Genomic DNA, 19911 nt, shown 5'->3' with positions numbered 1-19911 from the left:
ATTACCAGTAACCCTCGACAGATTTGGAGTGCAACACCGCCAAAAAGCAAACACCCTTTCGCTCAATGACAACAAGCCGAAAGCCTACTCAAAAGCCGTGTGCTAACTTTGGCTGTCAAAATATGTAGTGCACATTAGAATAAGGACTTTGCAGAGGCTGAAGGCGTACGAATTCTCGAACTGCAGCGGGCGTAACAGCTGTTGTGCGGCAAGGTTGTCTATTTTAAAACCTAGTGAGATTACGAAGGTACAAGAGGCGCTTCGAAGACTGCAAGCCACCGGAATGCTCCTTTCCGCGATTATCCGCTCTCTCCAAGGCGGCCGGCCTTACTGGATCGAGTAGATGGCCAGCAGGTTGGTTGGCTTCTGACAAAGCCAACCCACAGCCAACATGTCTGACGGCTCAATGGACTTGCAGGACCCGAGAGTCTGGTGAAACGAAACGCCAAGATAAGTCGATTTTAGGTCGATTCGAAACGGGCGTCCTGCAGCCAGGCAGGCGTCCAGACCACCAACCCGAGCACTGGCCACATTCTCTGACCACATTACTTTCAACAGCAGCAGAGAGTTGAGTCGCGGGTTACGCCATTGTCGCGCTCCAAGAATTAGCACTGCTCGCTAGCTCCTAGATGGACCTTCTTCGGTCCCTGTTGGCGCCGAAGCTGTTGTGACTCGGTGCTAGCATCGACTACAAATCTCTAAATGATGTGCCCGATGGAAACAACGCGAGGCGCCCCGCCCTCTGGTTGGCGACGGTGTCCGGCGTTTCTCGGGTGCATGTGTGTACTGTGCATATGCCAAGCTTGCGGAGAACTTCAAGGCAAGTGTGCCATTACCTCACACGTCCGGACCGCCGATCGTTGGGCATCGAGAGTTGCTTGGATCGAAATCCGCCATTAGATCACGATAAAGGGAAAGTCGAAGCAGATCCTCGCCCCGGTGCTTTAACCGCTGCCACTAAGTGTGAGTGTAGAAACACCCCAATCGGAGATCTGCATCCGAAGTGTCGTCATTCCAGCGATCCAATAGGCTCCAAAGCGGCGATAATCTCCCCAAATTGGGAGCTCAACATTAGCCACGTTTGGTTCAGGACGACGATTGCCATTTCCGAAGCAGCACTGGATTCCAAAGGATTCCACTTGGCAGCTCTGCCAAGTTGATTCCGAATCCCTCGAGCTCGCAAAATCTAGTGGAGGCACGGCCGAGATGATGAGCATTCCCAGCAAGGGCCATGTGCGCTGTACCACAGTGGTTGATGATGAGGCCGTGACTGTGAAACTAGTTGGCGCGAGGCGGTTGGTAACCGCTTGCAGGTTGTTTCCGTGGCCAATTCACGGCCGACGGCGCGCTAAATCCAGGTGGGCTGTGCTCCACCGAGATCTGATCGACCCGATTTGACCAGCCACTTTGCCCGCCTCGCACGGGTTGATGATGGAAATTTACGATGGAAACTGCAGAACAAACCGTGATAAACCGACAGGAAATCTTCGACACCGGAGATAGCAGATGCTAACCGTAATGGTAGCAACCCGTACCGGCTGTCCAAGGCGCCCGTCTCCCTCGATGCCGTTCTAATTATTTACGCCGCGGCCCTAACCACGGCACCGGGCGTAGCCGGGAGGCGCAAAGCGGGCCTTGTCTGCAGGTCGACGGCCGGCCAGGATGGTCTAATTGCAATCCATATAGAGCAATTTATTTCAAGGCGAATTATTTCTGCAAGGTACCATCAACCTAAACAAAGTGGCCAAGTACAAATCCCAAGTTGCATCATCTGTCGCGCTTAGCTGCATTCAGCTTGTCCACGAGCCGCGGAAGCCTGTGCCCCGTCACAGTGTGTAGTAAGCTCCTTCCCAGCCACGATCATCGTCCGGGCCGGAGGAAGATGAGGTGGGATGGATAACCATATATATCACCTGCCCAGTGCACCCCAGCGTTCCATCCGATCCAATCCTTTTAAAAGTCACGACTTCCCAAGCATCTGTAGTCTTGCCAGTGCTCACTGGCCCACCCTTCGTCCGACGACCGACCCCCAGTATTACTGTTTATAAGAAGCAGCTACCCCAAGCTTGCAAACGGCAAAGTCGGTCACACCAACCAACCACAACTTGTAGCAGAGAAGCCCCAGCGTGGTCTTGACGAAGAAACCCAGTCCGTATCAGCCTAGCAACCATCTACGGAGCATCACCATCAAAATGCGCTTTACCGAGAGCCTGTCGCTTCTTCTGGCTGCTGCCGGCACTCAGGTCGCCGCCCAGAGCTCGTCGACATCCAGCCCGGCCCCGAGCAGCACGGTCACTCCTGATGGCCCAGAGACAGGCGTATGTAGCACTTTGTTCCTTCTTACAGGCCGCGATGCACGACGCTAACCGGTACGGCTAGGAACTCGGAGACGCCATCATCGTGGCCAACAACCCACCTGACGTCGTGTACAGGGCAACCCTGCCAGAGTCTGCCTTCTTCGCGCCCGCTTATCCAGACGGCGGTAACATTCAGGGCGAGATCACGGCTATGGCCAACCCTGACGGAGAGGGTGTCCGTTTCACCTTGAAGCTTAGCAACCTGCCCAGGATTGGCGCTCCTCTCCGTAAGTAGGAAAAAAAAAAAAAAAAAACAAGAAAACACCCAGGATGCCACCTTGAGCTTTCACTAACCCCGCTACCTTGCAGCTTATCATCTCCACGTGGACCCAGTGCCTGAGAACGGCAACTGCACGGCGACGCTCGCGCATCTCGACCCCTTCATCCGTGGCGAGGCGACGCCTTGCAACGCAGATCTTCCCGAGACGTGCCAGGTCGGCGATCTGAGCGGCAAGTTTGGCGCGATCCCGACTGACGAGGACACGTGGGAGGATTCGTACGTCGACTTGTACGCGTCGACGCTCGAGGGCATCGGCTCCTTCTTTGGTAACCGCAGCATCGTCTTCCACTACCCCAACAAGACGAGAATCACGTGCGCCAACTTTGAGAGGGTGGAGGATGGCGGGAACGGCGGCACCTCTACCACGGTGCTGCCTCCTATCGGCGGCAGCAACACGACGGCGCTCCCCACCCCCGGTGCGCCAACCACGTCAGCGCCTGCATCGCCAACGACGTCGACGCCTGTGATTGGCGCCGCGTCGGGCTTCCGGGTCGGAGTTGCGGGCACTGTCGTCTTTGCGGCCATCATGTTTATGCTGTGACCAACGATAGATAGGTCGCATTTGGGCGTTTAGGGCGTTGGCAACGGGGTATTACCCCGCTGGGTTTCTTTATGCAAGAATAATGCTTCTTACCCGCATTTCGATTCGTATTAACTCGATAATGGAACCGGTCGGGATGATAAACGGAACTGGAATAACTGATACATCCTAATTAGATTAATTGGTTGCGGAGGCATGAATCGCTGAATGAAGTGATGACGGGAAAAATTGCTAGGGTGAGCTCATGTTCGGATGACATCGAGTTCCCCAACCCCCCTGCTTTAGGCGCGGGGATGAATCACTTATTCTTCGTATTACACATCAATCACATCAACATCGAGCATAGCGCAAACCTCGGGATATGTGAGCGCTTTCATCAGCCGGCTTCTCACCAACCGCAATCTTTAAAACTTAGCTAAATTTGACAGCGACAGTTTAAAGGCAAAGCCGCTGTTGACAGCGTGGGTGTAAGTCAAGAGCCCGAGGGCACCGGCAAGCGGATGACGCCGGCTACCGCTGGAAGAGGAATAAAAAAGAAAAGAAAAACATTGTGTCTTCTGGTTAGCGCCGTTGGAGTCCTCTGTTCCCCCGCAAGATCGGGGGCTTGACAATCCCTGGCTGGCGATCAACGGTGGAGGCGGAGCCAGGGAAGCGAAGAGCAAGAGGGTGGGAGGGCGCCAAGCGTGGTCCACTCATCAATGGGATGCCCCACAAGGCAGCTTCCCGTCGGAACCAGGGTTGTGGGTCATGAGAGCTGAGGTGAAAGACGACGGGGACCGGGATTCAACAGGGTGGTAAAGGTGCAAGTGTAAGTGACAGCCTCACCCGGTGCCTGTCAATCTAACATGATATGAAGTCGCGCACAGCGCGGGAGTCTAATAATCATGAGCACGCTGTCACCTTGGATCGTGATGAACCGACATCTTCAAAGGTTAGTTTTCGTGAGGACGGCCAATTGGAGCGGGAGATCTTCGCCGTGGGCCTGGCCGGAGATGTCCCGCGGCGATCAATGTCTCAATCTCAGCTGTCTGTGCTGGGAGGGGGTGGGGACGGAAGGCTGCGGAGCCAGCGCAGGACATTTTTCTTGCGTCTTCACAGCCAGACAGGGCTCTCTGGGAAAGGGGAACAGGAGGGTGGCGTGCAGGTCTAAGGTAGGTACTGTACAGGACATGTAAGACAAGGCAGGAAACGGCGACACTGGCTTGAACGTGCACTACATCCGCTGTGGCCTGGTCTACACACTACACTTAAGTGTATCGGTTGACAGGGGCCAGCCTCACAAACCAACGTCCCGACAGACTATTACACGAGCCTTTATCGCCCAAAATGGATTTGGAGAAAGCCAAGCCCATGGTTCCGAAGGGCGGAGGCGGAGTTGATGGCCAACAAATTCTCCCGTCCGAGTCTTTTCTTCCTCAATCTCGGCCGAGAGGCTCCCGGCCGCATCTCAAGGGCAGGGCAGCTAAGGTACGGCTCTCAATCTCGCTGCTCTCACCTCTCCCAAGTTCAATCAGAGGCACTGACTTGGATTGTTTTTCGGCACTTCCACTCTACGCAGAAAGCGGCAGATGAAGCCATGCCGCTCGCAGTGTCGATCTGCGCCATTCGGAGTATTGCTCAAGTGACATGCTCCCCCTGCCCGTTGGCCATGTATGTCCAGACGATGCTACCGTTGGATGCAGTGATGTGCCCTAGCATCACGGATCGACGAAAAAGCAACCGGCGGCCCGTCTGGGTGGTACTTTGCTGAGCACGCCCGGTCCTCCGGCCGACTTCGAGATGGGCCGTTATGTGGGAGGCGGCGGCCACGGCCCCTCCGCATCTGACGCGCAGCCACCGGATCAGCCTCAACGTCACCCACACTCTTCCCAAACGAGAAAGGGAGGGGTGGGCCGACGAATCGTTTTCGTCCCTTCCACTCTCGGAATCGGCGACGTCGTCGTCCTCGGGGAACTACTCGGACTGAGGCCTGTCCCGAAACGGAAACGTTGAGGCAAGAGACGACCCCGGGTTTGGCAACTTGCTGGGCCTTCCGATGCCGCAAGTCTTGCCACGGGAGCAATACAAGCTGCAGGCGGCCCAAGCTAGCATCCAGCTGCAGGTGATATCTCGGTAGGGCCATCGACATGACCCTCCAATCGTCGGTCCGGCAGAGGAACGTCTTTGCTAACCCCTGACATCCTCGGGAGGCTGACAGTCCAGGTTTGCTTATCGGTCAGCGATCCCGCTCTCGCTGCGTGGGCCAATCCGTTGTCGTCGCTTCCCAACCCTGTGAGTCTCGGCTCCTCGTGGGTGTCGCCAGCCGCGGTCTCAGCGAGGCACCTAGCTGCTGGCTCGGCGGTAGCCGCACCCGGCAGTCAAGTCCCAGAGCGTGCCTTGCCACGAGAGCACAAAGTAGCTGACAGAAGCACCGCCCGCTCGACCTGTGACTCCATGTTCGCGCCGCACAATACACGAGATAATCCAAGAGAGATCTCAGCTCCGTATGCGCCGGTGTGACCGTGATGGTGGTGTCTTCCCAGCTATGTCAAGCTTGCGGTCAGCGCCGGGACGATAACCCGGCAAGGGTCAGGTTCGCATCAGCGCTGGCGGCCCCGGACCAGCGAAAAGACCCATATGCCGCTCCCCTGCTAAACACACTCCTGGTCCTGGTGCACGTTCCCCCTCATCGAGATGCGAAGGGGACAAATACATGTTACGAGGCCAGCTGACCCCATAAACGATCCTTTGATGGTGGAACCCACTGAGGGGTCTCACCACTAAATCCGCGATCATCTAAGACACTCCCTTAGCGGGGTTTGTCTTGGGGTGGTTCGTTTCCGATGAGAGTGTCCAGAATCAGGAGAGGTATTCGACCGGAACTGGCCCGGTGGGTTCCGGCGACTAGGTGGTGTCGCCAGACTCGACGCCATCACCAAGGCTATCACCTGCTTTGTTGGTAACTTGAAAGGCTTGGGGTGTGCGCAGGAATGTCTTGGATGTCCTCGAATCTGCGGGAGGGCAAAAGCCGCCTCGGTTAACACAACCAACTGTCCACCCCATCCTCCCCCCAGAGGGGGGTGGCGGCTCTCGGTCAGTGGCCAACGGCGATGCTTATCTGCTTTTCCAAGGAATACCAGGCCGGGCAGCCCATTCGATGATGTTGCCTGCACGTTGGGGCTAAGCCTTCCGCGCACAACCTGACTATTGGCGGCAGAAGAAGTAATATCAAATTGAGTTACTATTGTCATGTTGGCCCTGGCACATATGTGTGCCACACCTAATACAGACTGTGCTAGCAGACAGGACTAGCTCCCAAGTATTAAACAGGCGATCCTCTTCAAGCAGGACACTGGTCTCGGTCGCCGTATCTTCACCGGCACAAGCACGTATTCCATCATGGCTCGCCCTAGTATCCTCGTTCGTCTGTCAGGCCGGAAACAGGAAGGCCGTCCTGTCGGCTCCAACGGCAGCGTGAAGCCACCGGCACATGAGAGCTCATGGCGGCGCAGACCTCTCGCTTCCCTCAGCCGTAAGGTCAACTCTAGTCCCAGACCTGTGTTCTTATCCCATGCGGACGACGACAAGAATGTCCCGCGCGTCAGTTTCGACGACTGCGAGGACACGGTCCTCCCACCTCGCTATGAGAGACCTGTGGAGACAATCCGTCAGGATGAATATCCTCACATGAACCATGGTAGGATGCCCGCCTCTAGCTACAATAGTTTGCCATGAACTAACCGCCACACAGGAACCTACCTTGACCATAGCGGCACAACGATATACGCCCGTTCGACCGTCGAGAGGTTCACTCAAAAGATGTTGTCCGGCCTCTACGGGAACCCCCACTCAGCCAACCAGCCGGCCAAGATATCCGGCGACATGGTCGACTCGATCCGGGAAAAGACGTTACACTTCCTGGGGGCCGATCCCCGCCATTTCGACCTCATCTTCACCGCCAACGCCACAGCCGCCGTCAAGCTGGTAGCCGACTGCTTCCGGGACCTGGCCGAGCAGACCCGGTCCGGCTCCTTCTGGTACGGCTACCACCGCGACGCACATACCAGCATCGTCGGCGTCCGCGAGCTCACCAACGGGGACCACCACGTCTTCGAGGACGATGCCGAGGTGGAAGAATGGCTCGACGGCTACGACGGCGGCGCCGGCGGCGGGGGGCCCGAGCAGCAGCGCGTCTCCAGCCTCGGGCTGTTCGCCTACCCGGGACAGTCCAACCTGACCGGCCGGCGGCTGCCGCTGGAGTGGGCGCGCCGGCTGCGCGCGGCGCGGCACCTGCAGAACACGTACAGCTTCCTCGACGCCGCCGCCCTCGCCATGACCAGCCCCATGAGCCGCGTCTTCGCCGACCCGGCCGCCGCCCCCGACTTCGCCTGCGTCTCCTTCTACAAGATCTTTGGCTTCCCCGACCTGGGCGGCCTGGTCGTCCGCCGCGATTCGGGCCACATCTTGACCCTGAGGAAGTACTTTGGCGGCGGCACCGTGTCGATGGTCAGCGCCGTCGGCGGCGCCTGGCATATCTCCAAGGGGCTGGAGAGCACGCGAGCCGGGGGCCATGGCGGCGGCGGCGGCGGCGGCGGGATCGACGTCGGAGTCGGGGGCGCGCTGCACGAGGGCCTCGAGGACGGGACCTTGCCCTTCCACAGCATCCTGGCCCTCGGCGAGGCCATCGATGTCCATGCGGAGCTGTACGGGCCGATGGAAAATATCTCCAAGCACACTACCGCCCTGGTGCAGCGGCTGTATCGCGGGATGAGCCGGCTCAGCTATGGGAACGGCCAGCCGTTGTGTAAGGTGTACGAGGGCGACGATGGAGCGGCGGCGTACGGCGATGCTACCAGACAAGGGGCTACCATAGCGTTCAATGTCTTCAGAGCGGACGGAGGGTACGAGCCGTACTCGACGGTCGAGAGGCTAGCTAACGAGAGGGGGGTTTATGTGAGGTCGGGAGGTGGGTTATGGTTTGCTTTGGTTGTCTTGGGATTCTTAGCTGACGCGGAAATAGGGATCTGTTGCCCCGGCGGGCTGTTCACTGCGTTGCAGTATGAGCCATGGCAACTGAACCGCGCGAGGTCTGCTGGGCATCATTGCGGTAAGTGGGCTGGAGATGGCATACTCCTCTGTCCGCTTCTTGCTTGGGGAACCTTTACTGACGCCATAGCATCAGGCTCTAACGGACTGAGCTTGATAAACGAATTACCAACTGGGTAAGCCACGGCTGGATCTACTTTGTCTATTCTTCCCCGTTTCTGAACCCCGTTCTGACAGTTCCTACGTGCAGCGTTGTGCGAGCTAGCCTGGGTGCTATGAGCACTGCCCAAGACGTCGACAACTTTCTATCCTTCCTGCGAGAGACCTTCCTTGGACGGGAGGACCGAGTCCGCATTAGCGGATCCACCGTGTCAGGGAAGATTGAGCAGGAACTCGTAACCGAACAGCGGGAACATGTGCCGCAAGTCGCGGCCTGCTGCGCTGTTTGACGTTCGATGGGGGTGTGAATGTGGTTTGGGAATGAGTGTATTGCCGCCATGCTTGACAGAGAGCTTGTTTAATACTGTCTTTCCCGGTCAACTGGTCTTCTGGGTGAGGTGGTTTCCTTTTTTTCCTGTCAATTGGTCTTCTGGGTGGTTTCTTTTCTTTCCTTAGCCCCTAGGATACCGATACCCCGATCCCACTCCTTACCTGTATTGTAGCTGAGTAACCATAAAATTGATTGTTTGTCTCGGTATAGTTTCTAGGTCATAATGATAAAAGAGACCGAACGCGGCAGTGAGGCATGGCAACATAGGGTTCACCGGGTAGCTCTCGGCTTTGCGCGCCGGATGGATGTGGGCCTATATGACCGCATACCCTTTGTGGACAGTGCGAGACAAATTTGGATTAAGTTCCGGTAAAGATTTAAAGCCTCAGCATTAGAGTGATTCGGAGAGGGACACTTTGTGAACCCGCATGGGGTTTAGATGAACCCTACATTCAACGGACAGAAGGGAACTAGGATACAGCATGATGGAACACAACCCCAAACCCGAAGCTCGAGTTCAACCATCGAAAGTCCGATCAGGAAGTAGAGGCTCGCAGCGTGCGTGTTGGATTAACACCCACCTTTACGCAGACAAACTCTGTACAGCACCTACGATTCTCAGAGTTAATAGCGACGGGAGAGCTGCGGACAACAGGTCCTCCGGGAGCCCCCGTTCCGAAGCAGAAAGCCCTGTGGAGCAAATAACCTCTTAGAAGCCATAAGCAATATCTCGAGGCTTCGACGCAGCTATGCCTATTCCCGACCCCATACACGCCACAAATTTCTCTGGTCCAAAACTTCACCACTCTAGTGACACATCACACAATAACTCATATTGTCATGGCAAACTATGATCAAATAGATCAGGTCACATGAAACCCCGGGTGATATTCCTCCCCACCTATCATATTCATTGCCTATTAGCGCAAAAACTAACGGCGATATATCAGTAGCCGGGCAAGCGGACTACCCCACCACACCAACAGAACCTTACAAGTGGCGCCCAGGAAACTACTGCTCACCTAAGATGGTGACTGAAGAATCAGGGGTCGCCACGCAGCTCAAAGGGCAAAAGAATTGGGAACACCAACAGCAACGGAGCCGGCAGGGATCGCGTGACCAGCGGGTACTGCTCTGTAGGACATTTCCGACAGAAGATCATAGGGTGAAGGAGAACGCGTTCCCCAAAAATTCACGAGACAACACATGCCTAGAGGCCGGGCCGAGGGCAGGGCTCCAAAGATATAGATACCCACAGTATCCGAGGGAGGTTGGAATAGGATGCCGATCGCTCCTGCACTGCACTAGTAGTTTCCCGGAGGAGGCTTGACACTAAGCCCTACGAATGGAACGCCACAGTCCCGGGCCGGTGCCATCGGGATGTCCCAGCAACGGGATAACTAATACATGTAAGAGAGCCCCCGTTCCCGACAGCCGAACGCTTCCTGTTTAGCGTGACACGTCAAGCTTTGCAGGTAGGCCATCCTTCGGAAACGGTAAGGAGGGAAGGGGAGAAAGGCGAACAGCTTTGGAGGTGAGTGAATTCCAAGAGAATTGGCGGGGAGGAGGAGGGAGGGAGCGAGGGAAAAGGGAGTCTTGGAATGGCGCGTCGCTCGATAGTCCCATTCAATGCCAAATCCCTCAATGGAATGCTGCGGTGCCTGACAACAAGGTTCGGGAATGTCCGCGTGGCAAACGGCCCGCTCTGGAGAGATTCCGCCGGCGCCAACGGCCGTTCCTCCCCTATCCCAGATTGCCGCGTGTGGGGTGGTTTGGCTCGCCTAGACCAGGACATGGACATTACCTCGGCCTCTTGTCAGCGGGGGACATCGGAAGAGAGAAGCGTCCTGTTCCAAAGATTCAATGGTACCGCTCGGCCTACCGGGCCTGCCTGAACAGAAAGATGGGGACATGGTTGTGGGTGACGTATTCCGTCCGAGGCTTTTCGGACAGAGAAGGAAAGAGAGATGGAGGGAGAGAGATAATATGTGTGTGTGTGTGTGTGTGTGTGTGTGTGTGTGTGTGTGTGTGTGTGTGCGCGCGCGCGCGCGCGTGTGTGTGTGTGGTTGCGGGAGTTGAAGGCCGGAGTTGAGGCCGTTTGCGGTGGGTACAGCCGGGGCTCGTTTCTACTCGCCTCGCCCCGGAATCACACCGAACGAGAACAACATAGCACAGTAGAAATGCCGTAGGTGCGAAGCATTGTACAGTTTGCCCTGCAAGCCAGCGTTCCATCAACAGACCCGGGAGCTGCGATGGCGCGACGCGATGTAACTGCTGACCAACGCTCGATGTGTGCGCGCGGGAATTCCGCTGGAGGCTCTTCGCTTCCTTTCGCAAATACCGCGAGACTGCCGTGTTTGCAGCCTGTCTGACGGCCTTGCCCCCTGATGAGCGATGTTTGTCGGCGGCGAACTGAGTCTCAAGACGGCAGCACCCCCTTTGTCCCCTTTGCCGCACCAGACAACAAACCAACCGTCCATGACACTCGGCGACTTTGTGTGACCGGCAAGAGGAACTGCCGGTTAACACACCTCATCTGGTAATTCCATCTCTCGGCTCTGGCATGCGGGTCTTTTAGCAAGACTCGAACTGTGGACCGACAGAGACGTTGAAATTCCGACTGATACCTGTCGGCGAATTTTCTGGTCGGATGCAGCAGGGGTGTGGTGATGTTTTGTGCGACTCAGCGTCCTGCAGGCTATCTGCTCTTGCAGATGCTACGACTTGCCCAAACTTTGGCTCGCCAATCTCATAAGGGGCCAAGGTACCTGACCAGAACCGGGCCGACGGCCGATTTTGCCAGAATTCTGTATCCGGTCGAGGATATCTGGGGGGTGGAGGGGAGGCTGGATACGAGGAAAGAGACACTTATCGTGGCATTCTGGCTAAAGGGAGATCAAACAATTCAGAAAAGACATCGTTCTCGAGTCGGCCCACAGGCTGGCCATGGTGGGACGATGGGCTTCGCCAGCTGGGCCCGTTCGGGTTTGCTGGCACAGTTGGTCTCACCTGGCATTTTTTGGCAATTTTTATTTCCATTTTTTTCCCCTCCGCAAGTCAGAAATGTGTAGCCGCGACTCGGCAAGGGAGATGTGTATATTACTACAGTACATGTGTAACGTTAACGCCGTTGCATTGACGATTGTCGTTGCGTCAGACGTGGCGCGAAACAGCGCCCGGGGTGGACGACTGACAGCGGTTCGTGGGTGGGTTTCTTCTGCTTACCTGCCACCGGGGCAGACGAGAACTGGAAGTTCATCCGAAGACCCGAGACCAGGCAGGCCTTCCCATGGCCATGCAGATAATGCAGCTGCAGGAGAGCTCTAGTGTCGTTGGGGTTTGAACCGGTTCTCGCGAGATGAGGTGAGATGACTTTGTGCTGCTAGCTTCAGACCAGTTTTTCTGGAAGCGAGCCGGCTGCAACTCTGCGAAAATCCGCAAGCAACGGCTCCTTCACTCCGCTCTGCTTAGATGGTTTCATTAGGGTCTATTGTTCTCTTCCTTTTCCCGGATATCGGTGCAATGGCGCGTCCGGGGTTACCTTGAGCAAGTTGACGAACTACCGCGGCGACCTACCTGGGTTGCCTGAGTTGCCCGAGTTGCCTGAGCTGCCCAGAAGCTGCTGCAGCGCGCCAAAAGGCAGGGTGGGAATGTTCGTGCAGTAGACGCCAAGACTGGCTGTGTTGATTCCAAGTTGTAGAGACATGCAGGCTGAATAGGCCCGCTGCAAGGAGATGCATCGCCGGGCAGTGTGGAAGGCCGGCGCCAAAGGATGTCGAAGATCAAGAGGAGAACCATGATAAAAGATGCTATAGCTAGCTTTCTGTTAATCCGCAATCTATCCAAGACCGAGTTGAGAAACAGCCACGGTCTGGTTGAATCAGCAGCGCGCAGCGGAGGGAGCAGCTCAAGTCCCGCCAACTAAGAGAAGAGCGCCCCAACCTCAGTTTTCGGCGTTTCGGGGCTCAATCCAGCGCGTCTTCTCCCTTGGACTGACTTGCAATCTTCATAATCTGAATTCGGCGTAATTAATTGTCGCACCATTCTTTGTCTGGACCGCATTGCGCGTCAATGTGGTTGGTAGGTGGTGTTGAACCCATGTCGAGACTCTTGAACCAGGGTTAGGTAAGGCGGCAAGCTCACATCGGACCTACCCTAGTGCATGTACTGTATGTCGTCACTTTCCGCAGCCACACGCCAATACTGTATGTTTCAGTGGAAAACAGGAAAGAGGGCGGCCGTTTCTTCCCTGTCAACGCGGCAATATGGGCAAAGCTGGACCTCCAGCTTCTGCTGTGGACTTTCCAGAAGGGGAGACAAAATGTCGATCCGCAGCACCGCTCTTCTGTCGACACCCCCCAACTCGACTCGTCGATTGGAATTGCTTTCGCAAACCCAATCGGTGTTTGATCGCCCGAGCCCGACATCCCATTGCGGGTGAAGCACTGGCACTGTGTGATGCAAGAACCCCACGGTCTCTCTGTCGAGCCGGGCGCGGGATCGTGGGGCAGATCAGTCTCTGATTGACCGAACTGCTCTCAGTAGAAAGGGTATGCATAGTCGGATCTAGTTCGTCCCATGTAAGCCGTGCTGTCGGCGTTTTCCCTTCTAGAGTGCGCCATCGGGACATGGCAACCCTGAAGTTGACGGCTGCCACGCCGCTCGCGGCTGGCCCACTGCACTGGGCGTGTTTTGAGTCCCACGTGGGAACTTCGGGCCAGAGTTCAACGGGCTTCTCATCGGAACATTAGCGCGAGCCGTGGACGGCATCTCGCTGGGCGCCGCTTGCCCCGGCATTTTAACTGGAGAACCCTGGACGCCCCACCTACTGTCGGCCACCCACGGCTTCCTCTGCAGTTGATGTGCAGCCATATGATAAGAATCCGGTCAATTGCCCGACAGTGGCAGCTCTCTAAGGGTACTGGAAAGGCCGCAATCGAGGGCGAGTGCAGATGCGTTGCAGCCTGGCAGCAGCGTTGCATGATCGGAGGGTGGGGGATCGGGTGGCTTAAAGCACGACATCAGAGCCTAGCCGGCATTTTACCAGGCTGCTGGCCGCTGGCCGCTGCTCTGTTGTCGAGGGTGCTCGGCAGCTCATCCTGCATGCCAAATAGCCAATATCAAATCTGCAGAGCAAAGTGTCGTCGTACTGCAGCTGGAGGAAGGGATTGAAGAAATGAAAGGGTCAATACCTGGAGCGACTCGTGGGAACCGAGCCAATGCCATGAATCTGCTCCTGCTCCAATGCGACTGTGATCAGCTTCTCATCCAAAGTCGTTGCGTGCTACGAATCTTTTGATGAATCGACCGTCGTGGGTTTAAGTCCATGCAAGGTACCCGACACTAGCACCGTCGGAACAACCTGGTTTGGTGCCTGACGGGGTACGGGATACTCTCTATGAACAACCGCATGACGGCGCTTAGGTCCTCCTATCTCCGAAGATGACAGGCTTTTCAGACCTCTCGGCTTCGAATGCCGTAGGACGCGGGGCAGGCGTGCCTTCATTCCACGCCCGACCCGGATGTCGATCTTGTTCTGGAAGCTCTCGACCACAATCCTTGTACGGTTAATGTTTTTTTTTTTTTTTTTTTTGTTTTTTTGTTTTTTTGTTTTTTTCTTTTTTTCTTTTTTTCTTTTTTTCTTTTTTTCTTTTTTTCTTTTTTTCTTTTTTCCTTTTTCCTTTTTTCTTTTTTCTTTTTTCTTTTTTTTTCTTTTCTTTTCTTTTTTTTTTTTTTCCCCATTTTTCCTTCTTTTTCTCTTACCCTCCCCGCCCCCAACCTCTGCTAAGCGCCGAATTCCTTGCTTTCGACCTGGAATCGAGGATAACATAGTATTTTACCAAGAGTAACTAACTTTCTTCGAAGAACATCCCCACAACTTTTTGGCGAGACTGAGGGATAAAAGAACAAAATGTACTATTCGTAAAAGAAATGGGGCGAGAGTAAAGCGACAACGGCCTCGATCAAAGTTGCTGAGTCCAAGCAGCGAGTGTGTTGGCTAGCGATGTGCCTTTCCTAAACAGGCACCATGTCATGGACAGGGTCTTCACGACGGCGCGCTATGGGCCAGTGGAAGCCAGAGCTGTGATCCCTGGCAATTATTACACATGGCCAGGGATAAGCGGGTTTACCAGGCCTCGGCAGGGGTGCATTATTTTTTGACAGCACCACTCGCCGCACGCAACATCCTTCAGCCAAAGCAACGCGACGCAACGCTACGCAACGCGACGGAATTGCTGATGCCTGCGCTCCGAATTTGAGGGCGCTATTGCGAATCCACGATGGCCCAGTGGATATTGATGTTGCACTTATCCGACCCTGCGCCGGGGGCTTGTTGGGAGTGGTCCATAATGCGCTGGGACCCTGGAAGGCATTCCAGGCTTCTTGATCGCCTTCCATGCCCGTTCCTCTAGGTTCCAAGATCGGATCTTCCTCATGGGGTCGTTCCCGGCCGGATGCCACCCTTTTGCGCATGAACCACTGCCAGCCCTGGACGGGGATACGACGCTCGTCCTCTCGGCGCCTCCCTGGGCGTCGAAGCAACAAAGAAGCTTCGCTGACGGCCAACCCGCCACCGCGATAGGCGAACCTCCCCTCCCCCGGCCGTTTTCTATTCGACCAAGTATACCCGGCCAACCAGACACTGCCGCAGCTGGGACAACAGTTGTCCAAGATTGCGCGTCTTCGTAGCCGGCCGCGTCAAAAGGCGAGCCGTGCATGGGATTGGCAGACGGGGTCATGTCCAGCACACCAGTGCCCTGGTGGGTGTGGGGAGGGGATTCATGGCAGAACGGGTCATCTTCAGAGGTATGGTAAGGGGGTGAATAGGCAAACGCATGCCTATTGCCATAACTTAATTACCAGATCGGTTAATCGCCAGACCCAGTGTTGTCAGGGACGTCGTGGAAGCCGTGGAAGCAGATCCTCTCGTCGTTCCGAAGAGCCAGATGCTGGAAACGGTGTTTCAGCCTTTGGCAATGATCAAAGGATGAATTAGCCCCATGCCCCCTGGGCAGGTAACAGCCATTTTTCCAAGTTAGCCTCTGGGGTCTGGCCTCGCATGGAAGCAGCGCGACGCGAAGCCGATTGAACCTGATGTCAAGAAATTATCATTTATTTTTTGCCCTTTTATTCTCCGAATTTTTTTGCTATCCGAAAAGACAACGGAGGCCTGGGGTCATTTGGCTGTTAATGGTCGCACCGTACCTTCCATGTCCGGCTGCCTGTCATTGTGTCTCCGGCCGTTGCTTCCTGGCTGCGGAATAAAGAGAAACGACTGAAGGCACCGCCTTTAATATGTTGTGGCTTTCCTTTAATTGATACCACCATCACTGTCTTTGCCCGGGTCTTGCCACTCCTCCACTCGACCAGCCCGTTGCGCCGCCGCTATAAGCGACCCTCTCTCTTATAATCCCAGCTCGCCTTCGCTCTGGCACCCTGCGATCCCACTACCACGCCTTCGAGAGACATCGCCGTCCCGCATGCAGCTCGCATCCGGGACCCGTGTCTGACACCCAAGCCTTTCCTTGACTCGCATTGTCGGCCCAACCGACCGCATCTAGGGTTCTTCCAGGCAGCGCCCCCCCAGCCCACCCATCTCCCTGGGAAGAGGGGAAAGGAACGAAGAGAAACGAAGAAAAAAAAAAAAAAAAAAAAAAAAAAAAAAGAAAGAAGAAAGAAAAAGAAAAAGAGAGAGAGAGAGAAAGAGAAAGGGAAAAGAGAACAATACCGGGGCACGCAACAGGAGAGCAATATTCTGCATACCTCGTGCCTGGTCCTCCCTTCGATCTTCCCTTGGACAGTCCCTAACACGTGGGACAAGCCTGTCACTTCCGGCACGTTCAAAACTCAGAAGCTACCTGTGGTTGACGCCTTCGTCGCCACGCCATTCGTTAATCCGAGCCTTACATCTGTACCGACGGGATTCGCCTTACTTGTCCAAACGTGGAAGAAGGGCTGAGGGTGTGCCGGCTGAATGGCCAAGACATTGGAGCACGCCCTGGAGCTCACCACTGTCGACTCATCTCACTCGCTCTCTCTGGGACGCAGCTCTCTGGATGCAGCCTACCACGTCTCAGCAAACTGCCTTAATTAGATAAGGGTGAGCGCTCACCTGCGCGGCTCTCTAGGCGCTGCTGGCGCGCCGTCTTTTTAAGTCCGCCTCATCACTCCCCACGCTCGCCAACCAAGACGAGGGGGAGCCCCCCTCCCCTTTTCTCCCCGGTCTGGGACCCTCCACCACACATTCATACCGCAGTACAACCTCAACCAGAAAATAAGCCATTCGCACTCTTATCCACTCGCGCCCGACGGTCCCGATCTCGAAGTCGTCGCCGGTATCGAACGCACCCCCAGGCCAAAGCAGCCGGAAGGTCGCACAGGAGCTTCCAAAAACAGTAACTGCGGGATCTCCCCTGTCCTGGCCGCCTCGACCATACCTCGATTCAGGTTCCAAAAATTTGGGGTGCGAGCCGTGTCTTCAAGGCGGTTACCAAACTCCCTTTGGCCCTCCGGTTCCATTCCAACCAGCTCTCGGTTCGTTTTGTTCTCGCACTGCAGGAATCTCTCCACACTGCATCCCGCTTCCATTGGAACCCCCCAGGATCAGCCTGCTAAGCATCTGTTCACCCCCCTCCCTCAGACACGCACTCTCAAAACACACACGTACACACACGCATACACACAGACTCTCTTTCTCTTCCTCGATCTCCATCTCGCAGCGCACACACAGGTATACTCGGCCTCACATATAGCCCGACCACCTGCTGCCGTCTCAACCCTTGCAGACAGCTACCGTGACTGTTGGTGTTGCCTGCTAGGTCAGAGCCGGAAGGGGTGTATTTAGTCGCCAGTCATATTCCTTGGATCCTCCTCGCCCCAGGTGCCGCGAACCGCAAGATCACCATCTCCATTGGCCCGTTCGCCGCTCGCTACCTGCCCACTCAACCGTCTGTCACTCTTCGCCGCTGGGTCTCGGCTCTGCCCTTGCTTTGCCGTCATATCTGAACCACAGGCTCCTCCGAGCTGTCTCGCCAACCTCCGGACCGCAAACTATCTCTTGCAGCAGATCGGCCCCAACGCCAGTCGAGAACCGCCGGTATTAAGCCTTAATCTATGCCATAAGACGCCTCTCGGCGTGCTACCGGCATCAAGCGTTGTGAGGGTAGCTCGCCATAGTCGCATATCTGGAACCTGGCCGGCCACAGCGGCCCCGGACCCGCAGTAATATTCCCATTACCCGCTCGCCACCACGCCTTCAGTTGTACGGCGCTCAAGTCGCGCCCCGGCATCCTCCTGTCCCCTCGCGCGCCAGCCAGTGTTATCATCTTACATGGCAGTTGTTGCTCCGCCGTCCCTAAAATCGACCTTGGACCCCTGGAGATCTGGCGACTCCGCTATATATCCTGCCGCACCACCAGCAGAACCCATGACAGACGTAATGTCATACCAATATCCCCCGCCGCCTCACAACGGCGCCGACATGGACCTGCCGCCGTCGGGCTACCTGCCCAGTTATTCCGTCCCATCGCACGCATCGTCAGGAATGGACCCGAGCATTCCATCGAGGGAGCGCTCCGACTCCTTTTCAAAGTCGATCAAGTTGAAACGGTCGATGCCGACGCCGGTCGTCGGGCCGCCACAGCCTCAGGCCCAGGCACCACAACCTCCCCCGCCGCAACAATCGGCAGCGCCCGGCCAGGATCCCGCTGGTGAGAGGAGAAGAAACAAGCTGGGCTACCATCGAACGTCCGTTGCATGCGGTAAGTATCCACTGAAAACCTGACACCACTTTGGGCTTTAGGCGATCCTCGGTGCTGACCCGGGCAAGGCCACTGTCGCCGGCGGAAGATTCGGTGCGTCCCGTCGCAGAACGATGTTCAGGGACGCTGCATAAACTGCATCCGCCTCAAAAAGGAATGCAGCTTCTACCCCGTGGACCAACAACCGCCTCTAGACACCAGGCAAAAATCGGCGTCGCGGTCCTCGGTCGGCCCCAAGATCGCTTCCGCCTCTTCGTCGCCGGCCATGCAGACAGGAATCCCTTCAGACATCCATGGGCAGCAGCCCTATCCTCAATTGACGATGCCGTCGATGCAGAGCATGCCGCCGCCGATGAAACCATCTGGGACGGAGAGCTATGGCCCGGACTCGAAGAGTAAGCCCAAAGCGCCCCTCCAAGAAAAGAGTAGACGCTCCCATCCAAGCGCGGTTTTGCTGAGACCTTCCAAGTACCTTCAAGCGCATCAAGCTCCCGCACGTACGAATACGGGCATCACGGGATGACCAACTGGATGTCGGCGGATGCAAGCCCCAGCTCGTCTAAGCCGAGCGACCTGAATGCGACCTGGCGATCATATCCGGCGGACTCTCCCATCACGCCCGCATTCTCTCCCTACACACCACACGCGCCACCGCCATCGGCCACGTGGTCGGCATCTGTGGGCTCCGAACCGTCATCAAGGGACGACATTGCCTGGTCCTCGTATCCCGCGCCGCCTTCCCGATCCCTATCGTTCGGTGCTGAAAGCATGACAAGCCACCAGCAGTATCCTTCGATGTCGAGCCGCTCCTACGACCGCAAATCGAGCTCCGTGTCGGCTGATATGTATCAGCCACCTATCGCGACAACAATTCCCGGCATCGAGACGGTTCCCGGCACCACCATTGAGCAGAACGTTTCCCTTTCTGCCGGCGCCGTCCCCCCGTCCAGTTATGCGTCATGGCAGCAGTCATACTCGTATTCGAAGCCTACTGAAGGTTACGGAGGATGGTATGGAGAGACAGGAACGCACCAACCTCTCGGTTCAGGGGACCAGCACTCGTCTGGACATGGACACTCCGGCTCGAATGTTTATTATGGCCGATAATCGAGACGGGGCCGCACCGTGTGTCCAGCGCACGTACTCAGGGCTGGTTTGTAGGCGGCGGTTCATGGACTGGGCGACTTAATTGCAAGAGCTGGATTCTGACTACGAAATGACTCCCCCACAAAGAAAAAAAAAAGCACGAGCTAGGCGATACTGAGGTGTTGCGGAATTCGACTGCCCTTTTATCGATGCAGATGTGGCGTTATCCTGGAGCAGGCTCATCTTTTGCGACGTCGCGGTGGATGCTTAAATCGCCGGTGCGATCCACGAGTTTCCCAATCCGTCGAGACATGCACGACGCGAGATCGCCAATTGGGAAGGCGAGCCTGAGCGCAATGTCGCCCAATCGC

General features: G+C 56.1%; 3 protein-coding genes across 3 annotated transcripts; all 3 read left to right on the top strand.

Annotated features, from left to right (window-relative positions):
- Window positions 1–2192: 2192 nt before the first annotated feature.
- Window positions 2193–3178, top strand: MFIFM68171_01167 (Superoxide dismutase; the record flags this gene model as incomplete). The annotated part of the gene is made up of 3 exons (XM_071056589.1): window positions 2193–2318; window positions 2380–2584; window positions 2667–3178. 3 exons carry the CDS (start codon window positions 2193–2195, stop codon window positions 3176–3178), a joined length of 843 nt encoding a protein of 280 aa, XP_070912690.1.
- Window positions 3179–6556: 3378 nt separating this feature from the next.
- Window positions 6557–8652, top strand: MFIFM68171_01166 (Molybdenum cofactor sulfurase; the record flags this gene model as incomplete). Its single annotated transcript, XM_071056588.1, has 5 exons — window positions 6557–6854; window positions 6909–8123; window positions 8178–8264; window positions 8334–8379; window positions 8454–8652. 5 exons carry the CDS (start codon window positions 6557–6559, stop codon window positions 8650–8652), a joined length of 1845 nt encoding a protein of 614 aa, XP_070912689.1.
- A 9372-nt stretch (window positions 8653–18024) lies between these two features.
- On the top strand, window positions 18025–19561 carry MFIFM68171_01165 (Halotolerance protein 9; the record flags this gene model as incomplete). Its single annotated transcript, XM_071056587.1, has 3 exons — window positions 18025–18454; window positions 18523–18849; window positions 18924–19561. The coding sequence occupies 3 exons, from the start codon at window positions 18025–18027 to the stop codon at window positions 19559–19561; spliced, it is 1395 nt and encodes a 464-aa protein (XP_070912688.1).
- Between the last annotated feature and the right edge of the window lie 350 nt (window positions 19562–19911).

This window comes from Madurella fahalii (assembly GCF_045866475.1).
Source record: "Madurella fahalii IFM 68171 DNA, scaffold_1, whole genome shotgun sequence".
Classification (NCBI taxonomy): Eukaryota; Fungi; Ascomycota; class Sordariomycetes; order Sordariales; genus Madurella; species Madurella fahalii.
Note: the sequence above shows the minus strand (reverse complement) of the source record. Positions and strands in the feature narration are given on the sequence as shown.